At 41.7% G+C, this 14,680-nt stretch overlaps 1 protein-coding gene and 1 long non-coding RNA gene across 2 annotated transcripts; both read left to right on the forward strand.

Moving 5' to 3' along the window:
* The first annotated feature begins 1,013 nt into the window (after positions 1–1,013).
* Positions 1,014–9,468, forward strand: unc45b (unc-45 myosin chaperone B). Its single transcript, XM_069682996.1, has 20 exons — positions 1,014–1,059; positions 1,949–2,110; positions 2,222–2,258; positions 2,359–2,534; positions 3,154–3,243; positions 3,348–3,515; positions 3,754–3,919; positions 4,047–4,217; positions 4,332–4,503; positions 4,642–4,942; positions 5,107–5,201; positions 5,701–5,842; positions 5,927–6,067; positions 6,189–6,316; positions 6,570–6,636; positions 6,740–6,853; positions 7,015–7,130; positions 7,248–7,365; positions 7,458–7,613; positions 8,854–9,468. Exons 2-20 carry the CDS (start codon positions 1,949–1,951, stop codon positions 9,124–9,126), a joined length of 2,793 nt encoding a protein of 930 aa, XP_069539097.1. The 5' UTR covers positions 1,014–1,059; the 3' UTR covers positions 9,127–9,468.
* Positions 9,469–12,001: 2,533 nt separating this feature from the next.
* LOC138609762 (uncharacterized) lies at positions 12,002–14,558 on the forward strand. Its single transcript, XR_011309505.1, has 3 exons — positions 12,002–12,066; positions 13,619–13,849; positions 14,532–14,558. It is a non-coding gene; the product is annotated as an uncharacterized lncRNA (long non-coding RNA).
* Positions 14,559–14,680: the final 122 nt, after the last annotated feature.

Genomic DNA, 14,680 nt, shown 5'->3' on the forward strand with positions numbered 1-14,680 from the left:
GTTCACAAACATGCAGTGCTGGCAAAAAGTGGTTGAGCACTCCAAAACAAAAAAGGACAGCAGACATCTTCTGCTCTGTCATCGTGTGTTGATCATGAAACAAAGCAGCAATTAGTTGATTTTAAGACACTGTAGAAACAGCCAGACTCATGGTGATGCTGTCCACAAAAACATTTTGGACCTTCCAAAATAATTTGAAAATTCCCACATCACACCTATGCCTTGAAGTGGTTTGAATAAGTGTGTAGAAATAACTGCATCTGGCATTAAACAAAAAATACATTCTATACATGATCTGTCCCTGATTTGATATTGCAAGAGAAACACCCATACCATTTAGAAAGTTCAAATTTCCACATTCTTTTAATTCACACTCCCCACGGTCCTGCAACCGGCCCCTGCACGCAAAAGACAACAAACACACATTTATACTTTTATACTTATGATGCATTCTCCTATCCGTGACCCCTAACCCTTACCATCACAACAAACTGCTTAACCCCAACTAATTCCAGATCCTTCTCTTTCCAGAAGCTACCAGGTTCTTCTGTGATCCTACAGCTGTCAGCCCCCCTACCCACCCTTCTCCAAACACCCACATGTCTTTTAAACCCTCCTCCCGCCACTTTGGCATCAGGCATTTGCTGCTGGTGAGTTCTCAGCTGTCTGTGCCCTAAATAGACCTTATCAGGAGCAGACCATCTTTAAGGGGGTCTCTCTCACTGAGTTTAATACATTGAAAAAAGCTGGTTTATTCATAAAGCCTTGCATAAGTCAAAGATCATGAGGATACGAAACAATATTTGTTGCAGCACAAGTTATAAGGTTTACAATGACCTTTGGTATAAAGTTGGTCTTTGGAGTGTTAGTGTGCTTGGAGTGAGCCCCTATGTGTGACAGTTGGTCCATCTTGGCTCTGCCCCACCTCATTGAGATCCATTATAAATATGAATTGAGGTGTTGGTGGGGGAAGGTTGCATAAGAGTTTGTAACAAACCTGAGGGACTGAAGGACCGGACCATCTACGCTGGGCAAGACACACAACACACAATCATAAAGGTACTGTACAGCTTCCACAAAGTCTTTTTAGTGACTTAAGAGACATATACAGAGGGTACTTGGGGTAAGGAGACAGAGAGGAGTAGATTGTACTTATCAAGGGAGCAGTGGGAGAAGGTGTCTGTCCACGCGGGAAGTAGCATTTGTTGCAAGGCCTCTACTGGGGTCTGAGACCATGCCCAAATAAGGCCTGAGGGGGGTCCATTTAAAGTTAGAGATAACATGTGCATGGCCATTTGCTTCAGGAGACCCAGGTCAGCAGGACAGTGATTAACAACGGTGAGAGTAAAAGCTTTTCTAAAGTAGCTTTAATTTATTATACCAGACGTTGACAGATAATGGTTATTATTCTGTAGGGTAAATGTGAAATAAGGGTCTGTATTGAATGTCAGTAAGGTGTTATCAACTGCTATTATAGATTTTTGTCATGCTCTGCTTTTGAAATGACAAAAAAAGTGTAAAACTGTTGAAGAGATTTGTTTTTAATCCTTAGTTTATTTGAAAATGTTGTTTGTATCCATAAATCTCTCTATGTGTTTGTGATGGGGGACTTTAATCGGATTATTACCTTTTAAATACAGTATTTAAATGTGTTACATGTACACGTGTCTCTGCTGTAGTCAGAAAGTGTCCTGCTACCTGAAGTCAAAAACAGGCCTGAAACTTATATCTGAAACCATTGTTAATTGTTTTACATCTATTCTGTCTATCTATATGTCTCTGTGTCCGTCTGTTGTGTTTTGGAGCTTAGCAAACAGATTGTGTATGTGACAGTATAACTAGATTATATTTTATTGACTGAAGACACTGAAATTGTGCTTATAGTTTAAAACAGAACATTTCATAGTCTTTAGATTTGATCCGCCATAACAATCCCAATTTCTACCAGATGGGAGACCCGATCCAGTTAAAAGACGAGGGAAACAACCACTTCCAAGCAGGAGAGGTCGACAAGGCCATTGAATGCTATAGTAAAGCCATCAAGGTGTGCAAGGACAAAAAAGTGCTTGCTGTCATTCACAGGAACAGATCAGCATGCTACCTGAAAAAGGTAAGCAGTTTGGTGTAGGAGCACAAAAACAAACGTATACCAAATAGATTTTTTTGTGCAATTTCTTTTGCAAAATTAGACCTTTATTTGATGTGTCTGTTTTTCTTTCAGGAAAACTATGCAAATGCAGCCTCTGATGCGTCTAAAGGTAGAATAGTAAACTCCAAGCTATTGCAGTAATGACACAAAAACATTCTCTAAAACTAAAGGCCACATGTTAATTCTGGTTCTTTCTTCTTCTTATAAAGCAATTGATGTTGATGCAGCTGATATCAAAGCCTTGTACCGGCGTTGCCAAGCTCTGGAGAAGCTCGGTAAACTGGATATGGCTTTCAAGGATGTGCAGAGATGTGCCACCCTCGAACCAAAGAACAAGACCTTCTTAGAGACTCTCCGTAGGCTGGGAGCAGACATTCAGGCCAAGGTTTGTATCAAACAGAAGCAAATGTTACAGTGTAACAGTTATCAGTGACCACAAACCGCAAACCACATGTAGGTGGTGTAGCCTATATAGCCCTGACTTACAGCACCAGTTAATGAAGTTTCACAATTGCTCAGACACATTTCTTGTAATCTTCATTTTCTTCTCAGAACTTAAAACAAAATCAAATATTCAAATCCTCGGCGTCGTGGCTTTGAGCTGCGCCCGGCAAGAGGATTTCACCCACATCACATGCAACTTTGTCCCTTGCCAGGCGACGTAGGAAACAGCCTCTGGCGTGCCAGATCCAGCCTTGACAAATTTCCACACCTACATATGTCACCACAGGCCAATTCCATTGCCTGTAGGAGGTTTACCCTGGTATATGTGTTTTGATCATAGACCTTCCACCGGCACGCAGAGAAAAACTCTTCCATTGGGTTGAGGAAAGGGCTGTATGGTGGAATGCAACATTACTATTATGAACCTCTGGTTGACGTTGAACCACGCGTATATCCGGACAGCACGGCGAAAGCTGACATTGTCCCAAACCACAATATCGTCGTCCTCCTCCTCCCCCTGCTCATCCACCACCTCTTATTGTATTTTATATTTCCCACAGCTCAAGACAACATTTTCTACTGATTCAAGGGTACAGAACATGTTTGACATTCTCCTGGATGAAGAAATGGACAAAGACAAGAAGGAAAAAGTGAGTAAAGTCTTTAGTGTGAAGCAAAACACTGAAGTGTGTGATGCCCTTTTGTCTGGGCATAGTTGTGGTTTCCCATCAGCTACTTCTTCTTTCATGTCTAGGCTGCAAACAACCTGATTGTGCTGTCTAGAGAGGACGCCGGAGCAGAGAGAATCTTCCAGAATAATGGAGTGTCTCTGCTGCTCACCATGATAGAGACAGGCAAACCAGAGATGATCCTGGCTGCTGTTCGTACAATGTCTGGGATGTGCACAGGACACAAAGCTCGGGTGAGTGTGCCCATAGAAAAATGGTCAAGATGAATTCAAAGTGAAAGTGAAAAACAAGGAGTTAATGGGAAATAGACAAAGACAAGAATGTCAACTGTGCAGCCTTTTCTAAACACGACCAACTTTAAAGGCACAACCTTTACCCGTACGATGCCATTAGGAATATGTTTTGAAATATTTGTGTTTTGTTTTTTTTAAAATAATGTACTAAGTTTTTCTTTTCACTGACCATAAACAGGCCATGGCGATTGTTAACATGGTGGGTGTTGATAAGATGTGCAGCATCATGGCTGTTGACAATGAGGAGCTTTCACTGGCAACCTGCAACCTGTTCCAGTGCGTCAATGACTCCCTCACTGGTGGAGATAAAAGGGAATATGGGAAAGAAGAGGCCTTGGTTTTGGGTGAGAGACAATCATCTTCTGTAATTGTAACAAAAATGGAAATGGTTGTAGCTATACTGTTGTAGGTGTTTTTTCGCTGCACTACTGAAAGAGACATACCATTGTCATATCATTTTTCCCTTCGCAGATGCATCAAAGGACCTGAAAACTATTCTTCTCTCTCTGCTGGAGATGGTTGCTAGTAAGAAGGTGTCTGGCCATGGCAGAGACCAGGCATTAAACCTCCTGAGCAGAAATGTACCTCGCAAAGACAAGAAAGCGCCAGACCACTCCAGGACCCTCTTCACTATTGACCACGGTGAGCCAGACAGCTATAGGTCACTTATTTGATTGTAACTACAGTCCATCACTGCATCCCAGACTCCCCGACGTGGGATATCTGTATATGCCTATATAATTGTTTGTTGTCCAGGTCTGAAAAAGATCCTCAAGGTGTGTGGCCAGGTTCCCGAACTGCCAGACCAGCTGCCCTTAACAGAAAACACACAGCTGATTGCCAGCGTGCTCCTCACCAAGCTCTATGACGACCTCAAATGTGACCCAGAGAGAGACAACTTCAGGGACATTTGTGATGGCTATATCAAGTACGTCCAAAAAGAAAAACATTTTATTTCAGTCTTATGGCCATGACTCCCTAAATGGAGACAGGACAAACATAACTTACATCATGTCTTATATTTTTTTCTTTTCCTTGTCCTCACTTCCTTTCTCCTTTCACACAGATCCAAAATTGACCCCAACGACATGGACAAGACCATTCACGCTATTAATACCATCTCAGGGCTGCTTCAGGGCCCCTTTGATGTGGGCAATGCTCTGATTGGACACCAGGGTATAATGGAGATGATGGTGGCTCTGTGTGGATCCGAACGCGAGGTGGACCAGATGGTTGCCGTGGAGGCTCTGATCCATTCCTCCACAAAGATGAGCCGCGCCAGCTTCATCATCACCAACGGTGTGTCACTGCTCAAGGACATCTACAAGAAGACCAAGAACGAGAAGATTAAGATCCGTGCACTGGTGGTGAGTGTGCACAGGAATACATGGAACTGAGTGAAATTTTTGTTGTTGCCCAACTGTTCAACATTTTTAACTGTTTAACATTTCAAGAAAGTTGTATTAGATCATGCTCTTTTAAAACTTTGTCTCTGTATGTACTGTGTGACTGATGTCTCCGTCCTCTCCAGGGTCTCTGTAAACTGGGTTCAGCTGGAGGTGACGATTACAGTTTAAGGCAGTTTGCTGAGGGCTCCACAGAGAAGCTCGCCAAGCAGTGCAGAAAGTGAGTACACATATATTGTTGAAGAATCTCGGAGTTTATTATCCATAATGATAAAAAAAAAATGGAGGTGTGTGGAAAATCTGTGAGTTTTTTTAAACCCTTTAAACATTTTCCAAGTTACTTAAAAATTTGATAGATTAGTATTACATGTAACATGATTTACGCACAAAAGTAATATTATCCAAATCCAAAAGCAGCTAGCAGCACATCCCCTCGAGCTACCTCATTAAGATATTTGCGAGCACTGGGCATTAGGATAGCTTGCATTGGAGGAAATATGGAGGGATTCAGCAATACATGTGTGAGTACCAGTCAGAGCTAGACTCAGATGACTCAACTAGAGTTATAAGAATGCATGCATGCATAACTGACAGAGTCAGCATAGCATTAGTGTTTTAAACAAAGCCTAGAATAATGTCGCTATGAAATTACAGTCATAATAATAGTCATCACAAAACTTTACACTCAATGTGAAATGTTCCTCTTTCTATCCTTCTAGGTGGCTTTGTAATCCCCAGATTGATCCCAAAACAAGGAACTGGGCCATAGAGGGTCTTGCTTATTTGACTAATGATGCTGATGTGAAAGATGACTTTGTGGACGACGAGCCTGCCATGAAAGCCATGTTTGATCTGGCCAAGGTATGAAAATAACAGGCAAAATGAGTCATACAGTTATCTGAGTACACTTAAAAATTAACCTCTCTCTTTTCTCTGTGTTTTTAGTCTAAGGATAAGACTATCTTATATGCAGTAGCCTGCACCCTGATTAACTGCACCAACTGCTATGATAAAAAGGAAATCATCCCTGAGCTGGTTCAGCTGGCCAAGTTCTCCAAGCAACATGTGCCTGAGCAACATCCAAAGGTAACAGAAGAAGGAAGGAAATCATTTCAGACAGCACACAGCAACACCTAAATAGAACAGGAAATGTTACACCTACTGTAGGTGTATATACACACACACAATATATATTTGCTTTTCTCAGGACAAGAAGGACTTTATTGACAAGAGAGTGAAAAAGCTGCTGAAAGGTGGAGTCACATCAGCTCTAGCTGTCATGGTCAAAGCAGACAACTCCATCCTGACCGACCAGACCAAGGAGATGCTAGCAAGGTGAGAGAAGTAGAGTCATAGCACAGTGAGTATAAGGCTGACTTCTGACTCACTATGTAACGTCATGAATCAGCCCGGCTAAATGTAAGTTGATACCAAAGAATGCCCCTTTCTTTCCCTTACAGAGAAAAGGCAGTGCAAGCTTAAATAAATAACACTTACTAAAACATGGAAACTATATTAAGAATATTCCATCTTTATTTCTGTGTTTCTTAGAAATACATGATTGTTTAACCTATTTGTTTATCTCAAGGGTTTTCTTGGCACTCTCAGATGATCCCAAGGACCGTGGAATCCTTGTTGCCCAAGGTGGGGGGAAGGTGAGTGATAGGTTTGGAATGACAAGACACTGACAAGACAAACTGGTTTGAGGTGATTTATCCTTACCGTTGTTCACTGTAACACCTCCGGTTCTGCCCTCAGGCTTTAATACCACTTGCTCTCGAAGGCACAGAAGCTGGGAAGGTGAAGGCCAGCCACGCCCTTGCCAAGATTGCATCTATTTCCAACCCTGAAATTGCCTTCCCCGGTGAGAGGGTAAGACGTCATAGCAGCTTTTATTGTTTCTATGCCAGGGAAGGGAAATGAAATTTTAATTCAGATTTTGCCTTCTTCTATGTCTTTACACTGGTGTTTGCCTCATTGTTCAGCAAGGGATTTTTGAAAAGTTAAATTCTCTGTCTTTCTTGGATTTGCAGGTGTATGAGGTGGTGCGGCCTTTAGTTAACCTCCTTCACACAGACAGAGATGGTACGCAGAACTATGAAGCTCTGAGAAGCCTCACCAACTTTGCCGGTTTCAGTGACAAACTAAGGTAGCATTTATCACCACTTCCTGATATTATAATGATAGTTTATAGCTAATTTTCAATGTCTTTGCAGCTTGCAGGTTTTTGATGACTGTATTTCTCACCTCAAACTCTGTTTTGTAGAGTAAAGATTGTGAAAGAGAACGCTCTGTCTGATATTGAGAACTACATGTTTGAAGAGAATGACCAGATCAGACAGGCTGCCACTGAGTGCATGTGCAACCTTGTTACATGTAAAGAGGTAAGACCAGACAAAAACCCCAAACTTCAACATACTGTGGGCTCTCAAAAAGGCGTGGCGACATTGAACATTTTAACAACTGTAATTCATAGGTCCAAGAACGTTACCTGGAAGATGGCAATGATAAGATGAAGCTGCTGGTGCTGCTATGTGGTGAGGATGATGACAATCTCCAGGTAGCTGCATCTGGAGCTCTGGCCATGCTCACTGCTGCCCAGAAGAAGCTCTGCACCAAACTGACCGTGGTGGTACGTACAGAATTTGTTCTGCACTATGAAAAAAGGTCCTGGTTAGCTTCATGGTGGTTTAACTTAAACAACCTGGCAGATACAACAGATGCGAAAATATTAAATGATTACACAACATGGCTCAGTGGAAAAGACAGGCCTTTGTAACCCCTTACTACACTGCAGGTCAATGCATCTGCTGCTTCAGTTAGTGAACTTTGAACCTTACTAAAGGAGTCTTAGTTCAGGAATTTAGCTTTGAATTTGGTGTGATAGTAAAAAAGAAGTAATTGATGCTTATACCTCCTGGCTGTCTTATAGTGGGGATCATACAGTTTTCTGCATTATCTAGGTTTTGTGTCAAGAGATGCATTGTGTAGAAAAAAAGCAGCTTGGTGTGAAAAACCATTGGGCCTCTTAATGCATTTCCCACTTTAGTTCATGAGTTAAGAATAAAAAACAAGAGTTAATTTGGAATAACTGTGAGATCACAGAATAATCGTGGTATCAATTTGTAAAGCTTTTACAAAATCAGTTTTGTGACACAAAGGAGCATTTTGGTGCTGTCGTACCGAAGGTTATACAGCTTAACAGCACCTCAGTGATTTAGTTTGCCACTTATATAAAGTTGTAAAAGGGGACTTGTGAGAGACACATAAAAAAGTGGTCCAGTGGAAGCAGCAACGCTCAAAATATCGTGATTTTTCCTCCCTATTAGTCTAAAAACAATGAAACCTACACTTCCTATAACAAACCTCAATGGCATATTATCACAGGCCCCTCTGCCTAGAAATGCACATCTATACCAAGCTTCACGCCTCCAGTTTAAAGTGCATGCTCACTGATGTAAATTTCCCGTATGACATAAGAAGTCATCTGCTGATATCTTCTCATAAACGACAAAGCTTCTCCGGCACACTGATGACACAGGACAGTGACTCACTGTGACTAATTATACACAAGAAACGCTTAGCTACAGGGCACGTCACGGCACGTCAGGGCAGTGAGGGCACGTTGTGGATCATGTGACCAACCAAGGTAGATCTAAATTATTATTATTTTGTTTTATTTATTATTATTTTGGGCCACACAGACAGACTTTCACACACACACACACACACACAAAATAAAAAAAATAAAAAAAATCCCTTTGACAAAAGGGCACTTTGGGCATCAAGGGGCTAAAACAATTTAAAATATGTAAGATTTTTCTTCATTCACAAACTTTGTCAGTGACTGAGTGACTGGCTTCTCCCAACAGACCACTCAGTGGATGGAGATCCTGCAGAGGTTGTGTCTTCACAACAACCCTCGAGTACAACACCGTGGCCTTGTGCTTGTCTACAACATGCTCAACTCAGACGATAGTGAGCTGACAAAGAAGCTGATCGAGAGTGAGATGCTGGAAATCCTCTCGGTGATCGGCAAGGCGGCGGACAATCCAAAGAGGCAGGAGGCCATCGATGCAGCACGCACATGCCTTGTCAAAGCTATGGATCTTGGTCTCATCAAACCGTTCTCCAGCCCTTCTTAAAAGGCTGTTCACAGGAAAAACAACAAAATTGACATTTTTCTTTACTTAGTCTGTTTAATACAGACTTTTTCCAAATGCTTTTTGACTTCATGGATATAAAAGGATGCATCAACCTGGCTCCAATCATCTAAAGATCATCTCTCACCATGTAGCATAATGTAATGTATTCTTCATGTTTTTGCTGAATCAAATTGTGAATTTAATTTAAATAGGAAGCCAAAATATACAATTTAGATCACACCTCAATACTTTAATGCAAACGTGCAACATATTGACCTTCCTTCCTTCCAGATGTTGTGAGCTACATTTAGGACTTTTCTATGATCTTAGGTTTATGCATAGAGGCTGGTTTCACTTGTGGAAACATTGTACTCCCTGCATTATTGAATTAAACATTTTTATGCTGTTACTAGTGATGATATTCTCTCAATTTTCTTAGAACAACTGTTACTGTCTGTGTCCAAGAAAAAAGGAAGTCACCCAGGACAAGTCCATCTTACATCATTGTTATTCATTTCAAGATGACATCACAGTGCGTCAGTTAAAAAGGAAGCCCTGTGTCTCAGCACAGCAAAAAACAGCCTTGTCAACACTGCTTTCAGTCAGATCAAATGTAAAAGGAGAAGCAAAAACACAAGTAGGTGAACTAATAATAGGGTTAAAGATTCTGCTTTACACACAATTACTTAATATCTTAAACTGTGTTTGCCCCAAAATATCTGGGACAAAACAACTGATACTGAATTACATTATTATTAATGGTGATAGAAAGACAACTCTGGGAACCCTTTTCATTTATGCATATTATTATGCATATTATTTTTGCCAACTTTGAATGGTGAGTTTATAGACCAAAAGTCAGCTCTATGAAGACAAACATACAAACTGAATTAGAGGCTGTCTGATGTTTTGAGTTGGAGATGACAGGTTATAAGGCTGTAAACTTCCCAAAAAAGGAAACTGTCTTCTTTGTTAACCTGCTAACCTGAAATCAGCGTGGTTGTGTTTGCAACTCAACTGTAAAACATCTGTCAGCCCCACGCATCTGATGGTCTAGAGTTGACTGACATATTGTATATGTGTTAGTCAACTCAGCATGGAAATGTGTGGTAACTTTAAAATGTGCAGACCCATGACAACGACCATTTCCCCGTGTCAGCCTTGCACTTAAAGCGAACACAGTAATGCATTTACTTCGCGCGCGCGTGTGTGTGTGTGTAATAAATCCAGTAAATCCGCAAGGCGCGCGGGCATGTCTTTAACTTGTGCACCTCTGACTCAAAATATCTTTGTGTTAATCTGTAAACATATGTGGACTGCTGATGTAGGAAGCCTGAAAGATATACCCCTGCCGCCTTAGTTTGTCTTGGTCGAGGATCAGAATCAGAAACCTGCGATGACCCGCTCCCTCCCTCTTTGCTCGTGCTCTCCCCTCTCAGCGCTGCAAGTCTGCATCAAAGTGTTTGTTATATGAAGTTTTTTTTTAAAAGTCTAAATAAGGTGAATGAGGCTCCTTGCATATTCACATGACCTAAGCCACAGCCCTCCTCCAAAAGACAATTGGCGCGTGCTAACGTCAATCAGTTTAGTTTTCTAAAAGAAGGTATACATTGGGAAGCCGCGAGCAGAGCAGAGTGTTGCTTCCAGCTACGGAACATGGCTTTGACATCGTGATCTATTGGCGACATCTGAGTGTTCATCTTGAGCTCTTCAGGTGAGTTTATTCGCGAATTACTAATTATATTCTATGTCAAGACCTCATGACCGGCGAACTTGACAGTTCTGATAACTCGTAAACGTCAAGAATAGGGACACATTACGTTACATCTTTAATGACTTGTTTTGCTAGTCTCCGAGCCTATATTAGCCTACCGTTTGCTCGCTCCAACTTAAAAACTTGTGTGTGACGTTTTACACCATGACTGTAACTTCATTAGCTCACCTATAATTTCAGGACTCGGATTTAGTAACACGCGGAGTTTTAAATACACCTGCTTACTAATGAGGCATAACCGTGAAGTTGTAAAAGCCTATTAGAGGGTGCAATGTGTGGTGTCGTCAAATTGTACTGAGTTAAAGTTGTTTCCTTTAAATTTTTCGATCACGATCGTATTAAAGCAGAAACCTCCTCCGCACGACGCAATAAAGTTCAAATACTCTCATCATAACAGACAGGATACGGCTGAAGTGTCGCCTCTGTAACGCGGGTTGAAGAAAGACTGGAGGCTATGAACAGTATTTTATCCAGGGCATAGCCTTCATTAACTTCTGTCCGGTGTAGCCTAACGAATAAAAAGCAAATGAGAGTTTTTTGAAAAGCGGTTGCACTTATAAATTTCCTCATTTATTGAGTGAAACAGACATTACCTTCAATAATAGTAAATGGGGTTCTAAGTCTTGTGATTCAGATTGTCTGAAACAAAAACAAGTTAGGTGGTGTAGTGCAAGTAAGTCAATAATGTGGTATAGGAAGGAAGTCAGATGGTAGACATAAAGGCGGTTTTTCGTGAATTAGGGAAGTTATTATGGAATTTAAATTCATATGAGAAAGTAGCAAACCTGGAAATGTCGAGGATGTAGTGGTGTGCTGTGAATATTTCTGCTCATAAAACTGAAATGGTTAAAGACAGAAAACGGTGGTAATGACAGGAGGGTAATGGTGGAGACCTAACATTAAGTTTATCTCCTACAGCTCGGGAGTGGGGAACAATATCTACAACCAAGAGTTGAAGGCAGCAGGATTGTGTTTTGTTACCCATCCAGAGAGCCATCTGAGCACTGATCTCAAACATGAAGGGTAGGTTTCTGACAATTTCCCCACTTTACCATCAGTGAGCATCAGTGTAATGTGTATTTTTGTCTTGACAGAGCTGATCTTCATCTTTCTGCTGGTCGTTGCTGATGGATTTGCTCAGAACTTTACAATCAAAGCAGGTCAAGGTATATCTTCTCTTATAGGCTATACACTGCTCAAAAAAGTTAAGGGAACACTTAAATCTATTAAATATAAATCAGATCCTGATGAACGTATAATCCAAGTTGAAAAACTTTACTGATGTGCATTGTATAATTTGTTGAGAACAAAATGATGTAACAACGGTCAATGGAAACCAAAATCATCAGGCCATTGAGGGTTGGATTCAAAATTACACCCAAAATCAAAATCACAGGTTGATCCAACTTGCGTGAATGTCATCATGGCAACTCATGATGTGACTCAGTAGTGTGTATGGCCCCCACGTGCCCGTATGCACTCCCGACAACGTCTGGGCATGCTCCTGATGAGTCGGCGGATGGTGTTCTTGGGGATCTCCTCCCAGACCTGGATCAGGGCATCAGTGAGCTCCTTGACAGTCTGTGGCGGTACTTGGCAGTGTCTGATGCACCGATACATAATGTCCCATAGGTGCTCAGTTGGATTTAGGTCAGGGGAATGAGAGGGCTAGTCAATGGCATCAATGCCTTTGTCATCCAGTAACTGCCTACACACTCTGGCCACATGAGGCCGGGCATTGTCCTGCACCAGCACAAACCCAGGGCCCACTGCACCACCATGAGGTCTAACAATTGCTTGGAGGATGTCATCCCGGTACCTTACAGGAGTCAGGGTACCATTGGCTATGACATGGAGGTCTGTGCGGCCCTCCAAGGAAATGCCTCCTCAGACCATCACTGACCCACCGCCAAACCGGTCATGCTGGATGATGTTACAGGCAGCATAACATTCACCACGGCATCAGCAGACTCTTTCGCGTCTGTCACATGTGCTCAGTGTGAACCTGCTCTCGTCTCATCTGAGAACGGGGCGCCAATGGCGGACCTGCCAATTCTGGTGTTCCCTGGCAAATGCTAATGGAGCTGCACAGTGCTGGGCTCTGAGCACAGGTCCCATTAGAGGACGTCGGGCCCTCATGCCACCCTCATGGAGTCTGTTTCTGACAGTTTGGTCAGAAACATGTAAGCCAGTAGCCTGCTGGAGGTCATTTTGTAGAGCTCTGGCAGTGCTCCTCCTGTTCCTCCTCGCACAAAGTAGCAAATATCGGTCCTGCTGCTGGTTTGATGCCCTTCTACGGCCCTGTCCAGCTCTCCTCATGTAACAACCGGTCTCCTGGTACCTCCTCCATGCTCTTCAGACTGTGCTGGGAGAAACAGCAAACCGTCATGCAACCGCCCCATCAGAATCAGGAGAGAGCAACTGTCTGTGGCCACCACACACAAAACCATTCCCTTTTTGGGGGTTGTCTTGCTTTTGCCTCTCCATTGCACCTGTTGTCTCTTTAATTTGCAACACAGCAGGTGAAATTGATTCACAATCACTTGTGCTTCCTAAATGGACAGATTGATATCCCTGAAGTTTAACTGACTTGCTGTTATAATGTGACGATTAAGTGTTCCCTTAATTTTTTTGAGCAGTGTATATATATCTCCCAGGATTACGAAAAAGTTCAGGTGTGATCTTTCATATACAGTAATAAACCTTTTAATGTCACAGGTGGAAAAACATCTACGTATTACTGCAAGAATCCAGGATGTGCAGCGAAAGTGACTTCTGTATATTGCAACGATAAACTTCTCAATGTCAGTGTCATCGCAAATTGCACAGGCACTCCACCACCCAGAAAAGTCTGTCAGCATGAAGGTCGGGCATTTGTTTCTACTGATACCGATGCCAAGTGTGAATTTGAGGGCAAAGAAGGTCACATTACGTCGGAAAAATGTCAAGGTATTTACCTTTACTTCCTTTTTTCTTTACTTACTTTCTTTGTTTACTTTATTATCCTTTACTTCCTAAAGCCTTCAATAATATTATACTCTCGGATGTCCTTTCACTCAATCAGTTTACATTTACATTCATAAGCAACTAAATAAGTCAATGCACAGATTGGGATTACATCACATTAGTATCTATGTTCAGGTGGGTTTTTGGGACACTTCCCAGGTGTAAACCTCATATATTTCAGAAATCTTACTCCTTGTGCTTGTTAAAAAAAACCAAACAGTATTCAATACAACTGATTGGATGGTGTTCAATGTGTGCCATGTAAAGTTGATTAACAATGTAATAATGATCAATACACTGCAGGTAAATTGTTCATTGGGAGTAATTCAAAAGTCCCATGATGATTATTTACATTTATTCTTATGTAAATGTGACCATTCAATACTTGTGTGTACTGAAATAGAGCAGACTTAAAGCTTATGCTGTCGTTGTCACTTCCCAGCTGAGGGCGCCGTTTGTTTAGAAATTGAGGAAATTCCAAGTCGTGTGACTCTGCTGTCAACGTTTTTGGCCGACTTTAAATTTCACACAAAAAAAACGAATTAAAAAGTTACTTTGAATGCAGACACATTCAGTCCTACAGCCATTGAACACTTTGTAACACTTCTCTTGTTTTTCCTACTAGGCAACCGCAGCATTTGTAATATGAAAAGAGGTAAGCTTTTCTGCAGGTACAACCTTTGCATCATGCTGCTCAGAGACAGACCATTCACTTTTTTTTCTCCTCTTGCATCCAGCTGAAGAAAATACACAGAAGTCCACAGAAACTTGGCA

Source organism: Semicossyphus pulcher, unplaced genomic scaffold (genome assembly GCF_022749685.1).
Source record: "Semicossyphus pulcher isolate SPU_LCO1_2020_fin unplaced genomic scaffold, fSemPul1.0.p SCAF_6, whole genome shotgun sequence".
NCBI lineage: Eukaryota > Metazoa > Chordata > Actinopteri > Labriformes > Labridae > Semicossyphus > Semicossyphus pulcher.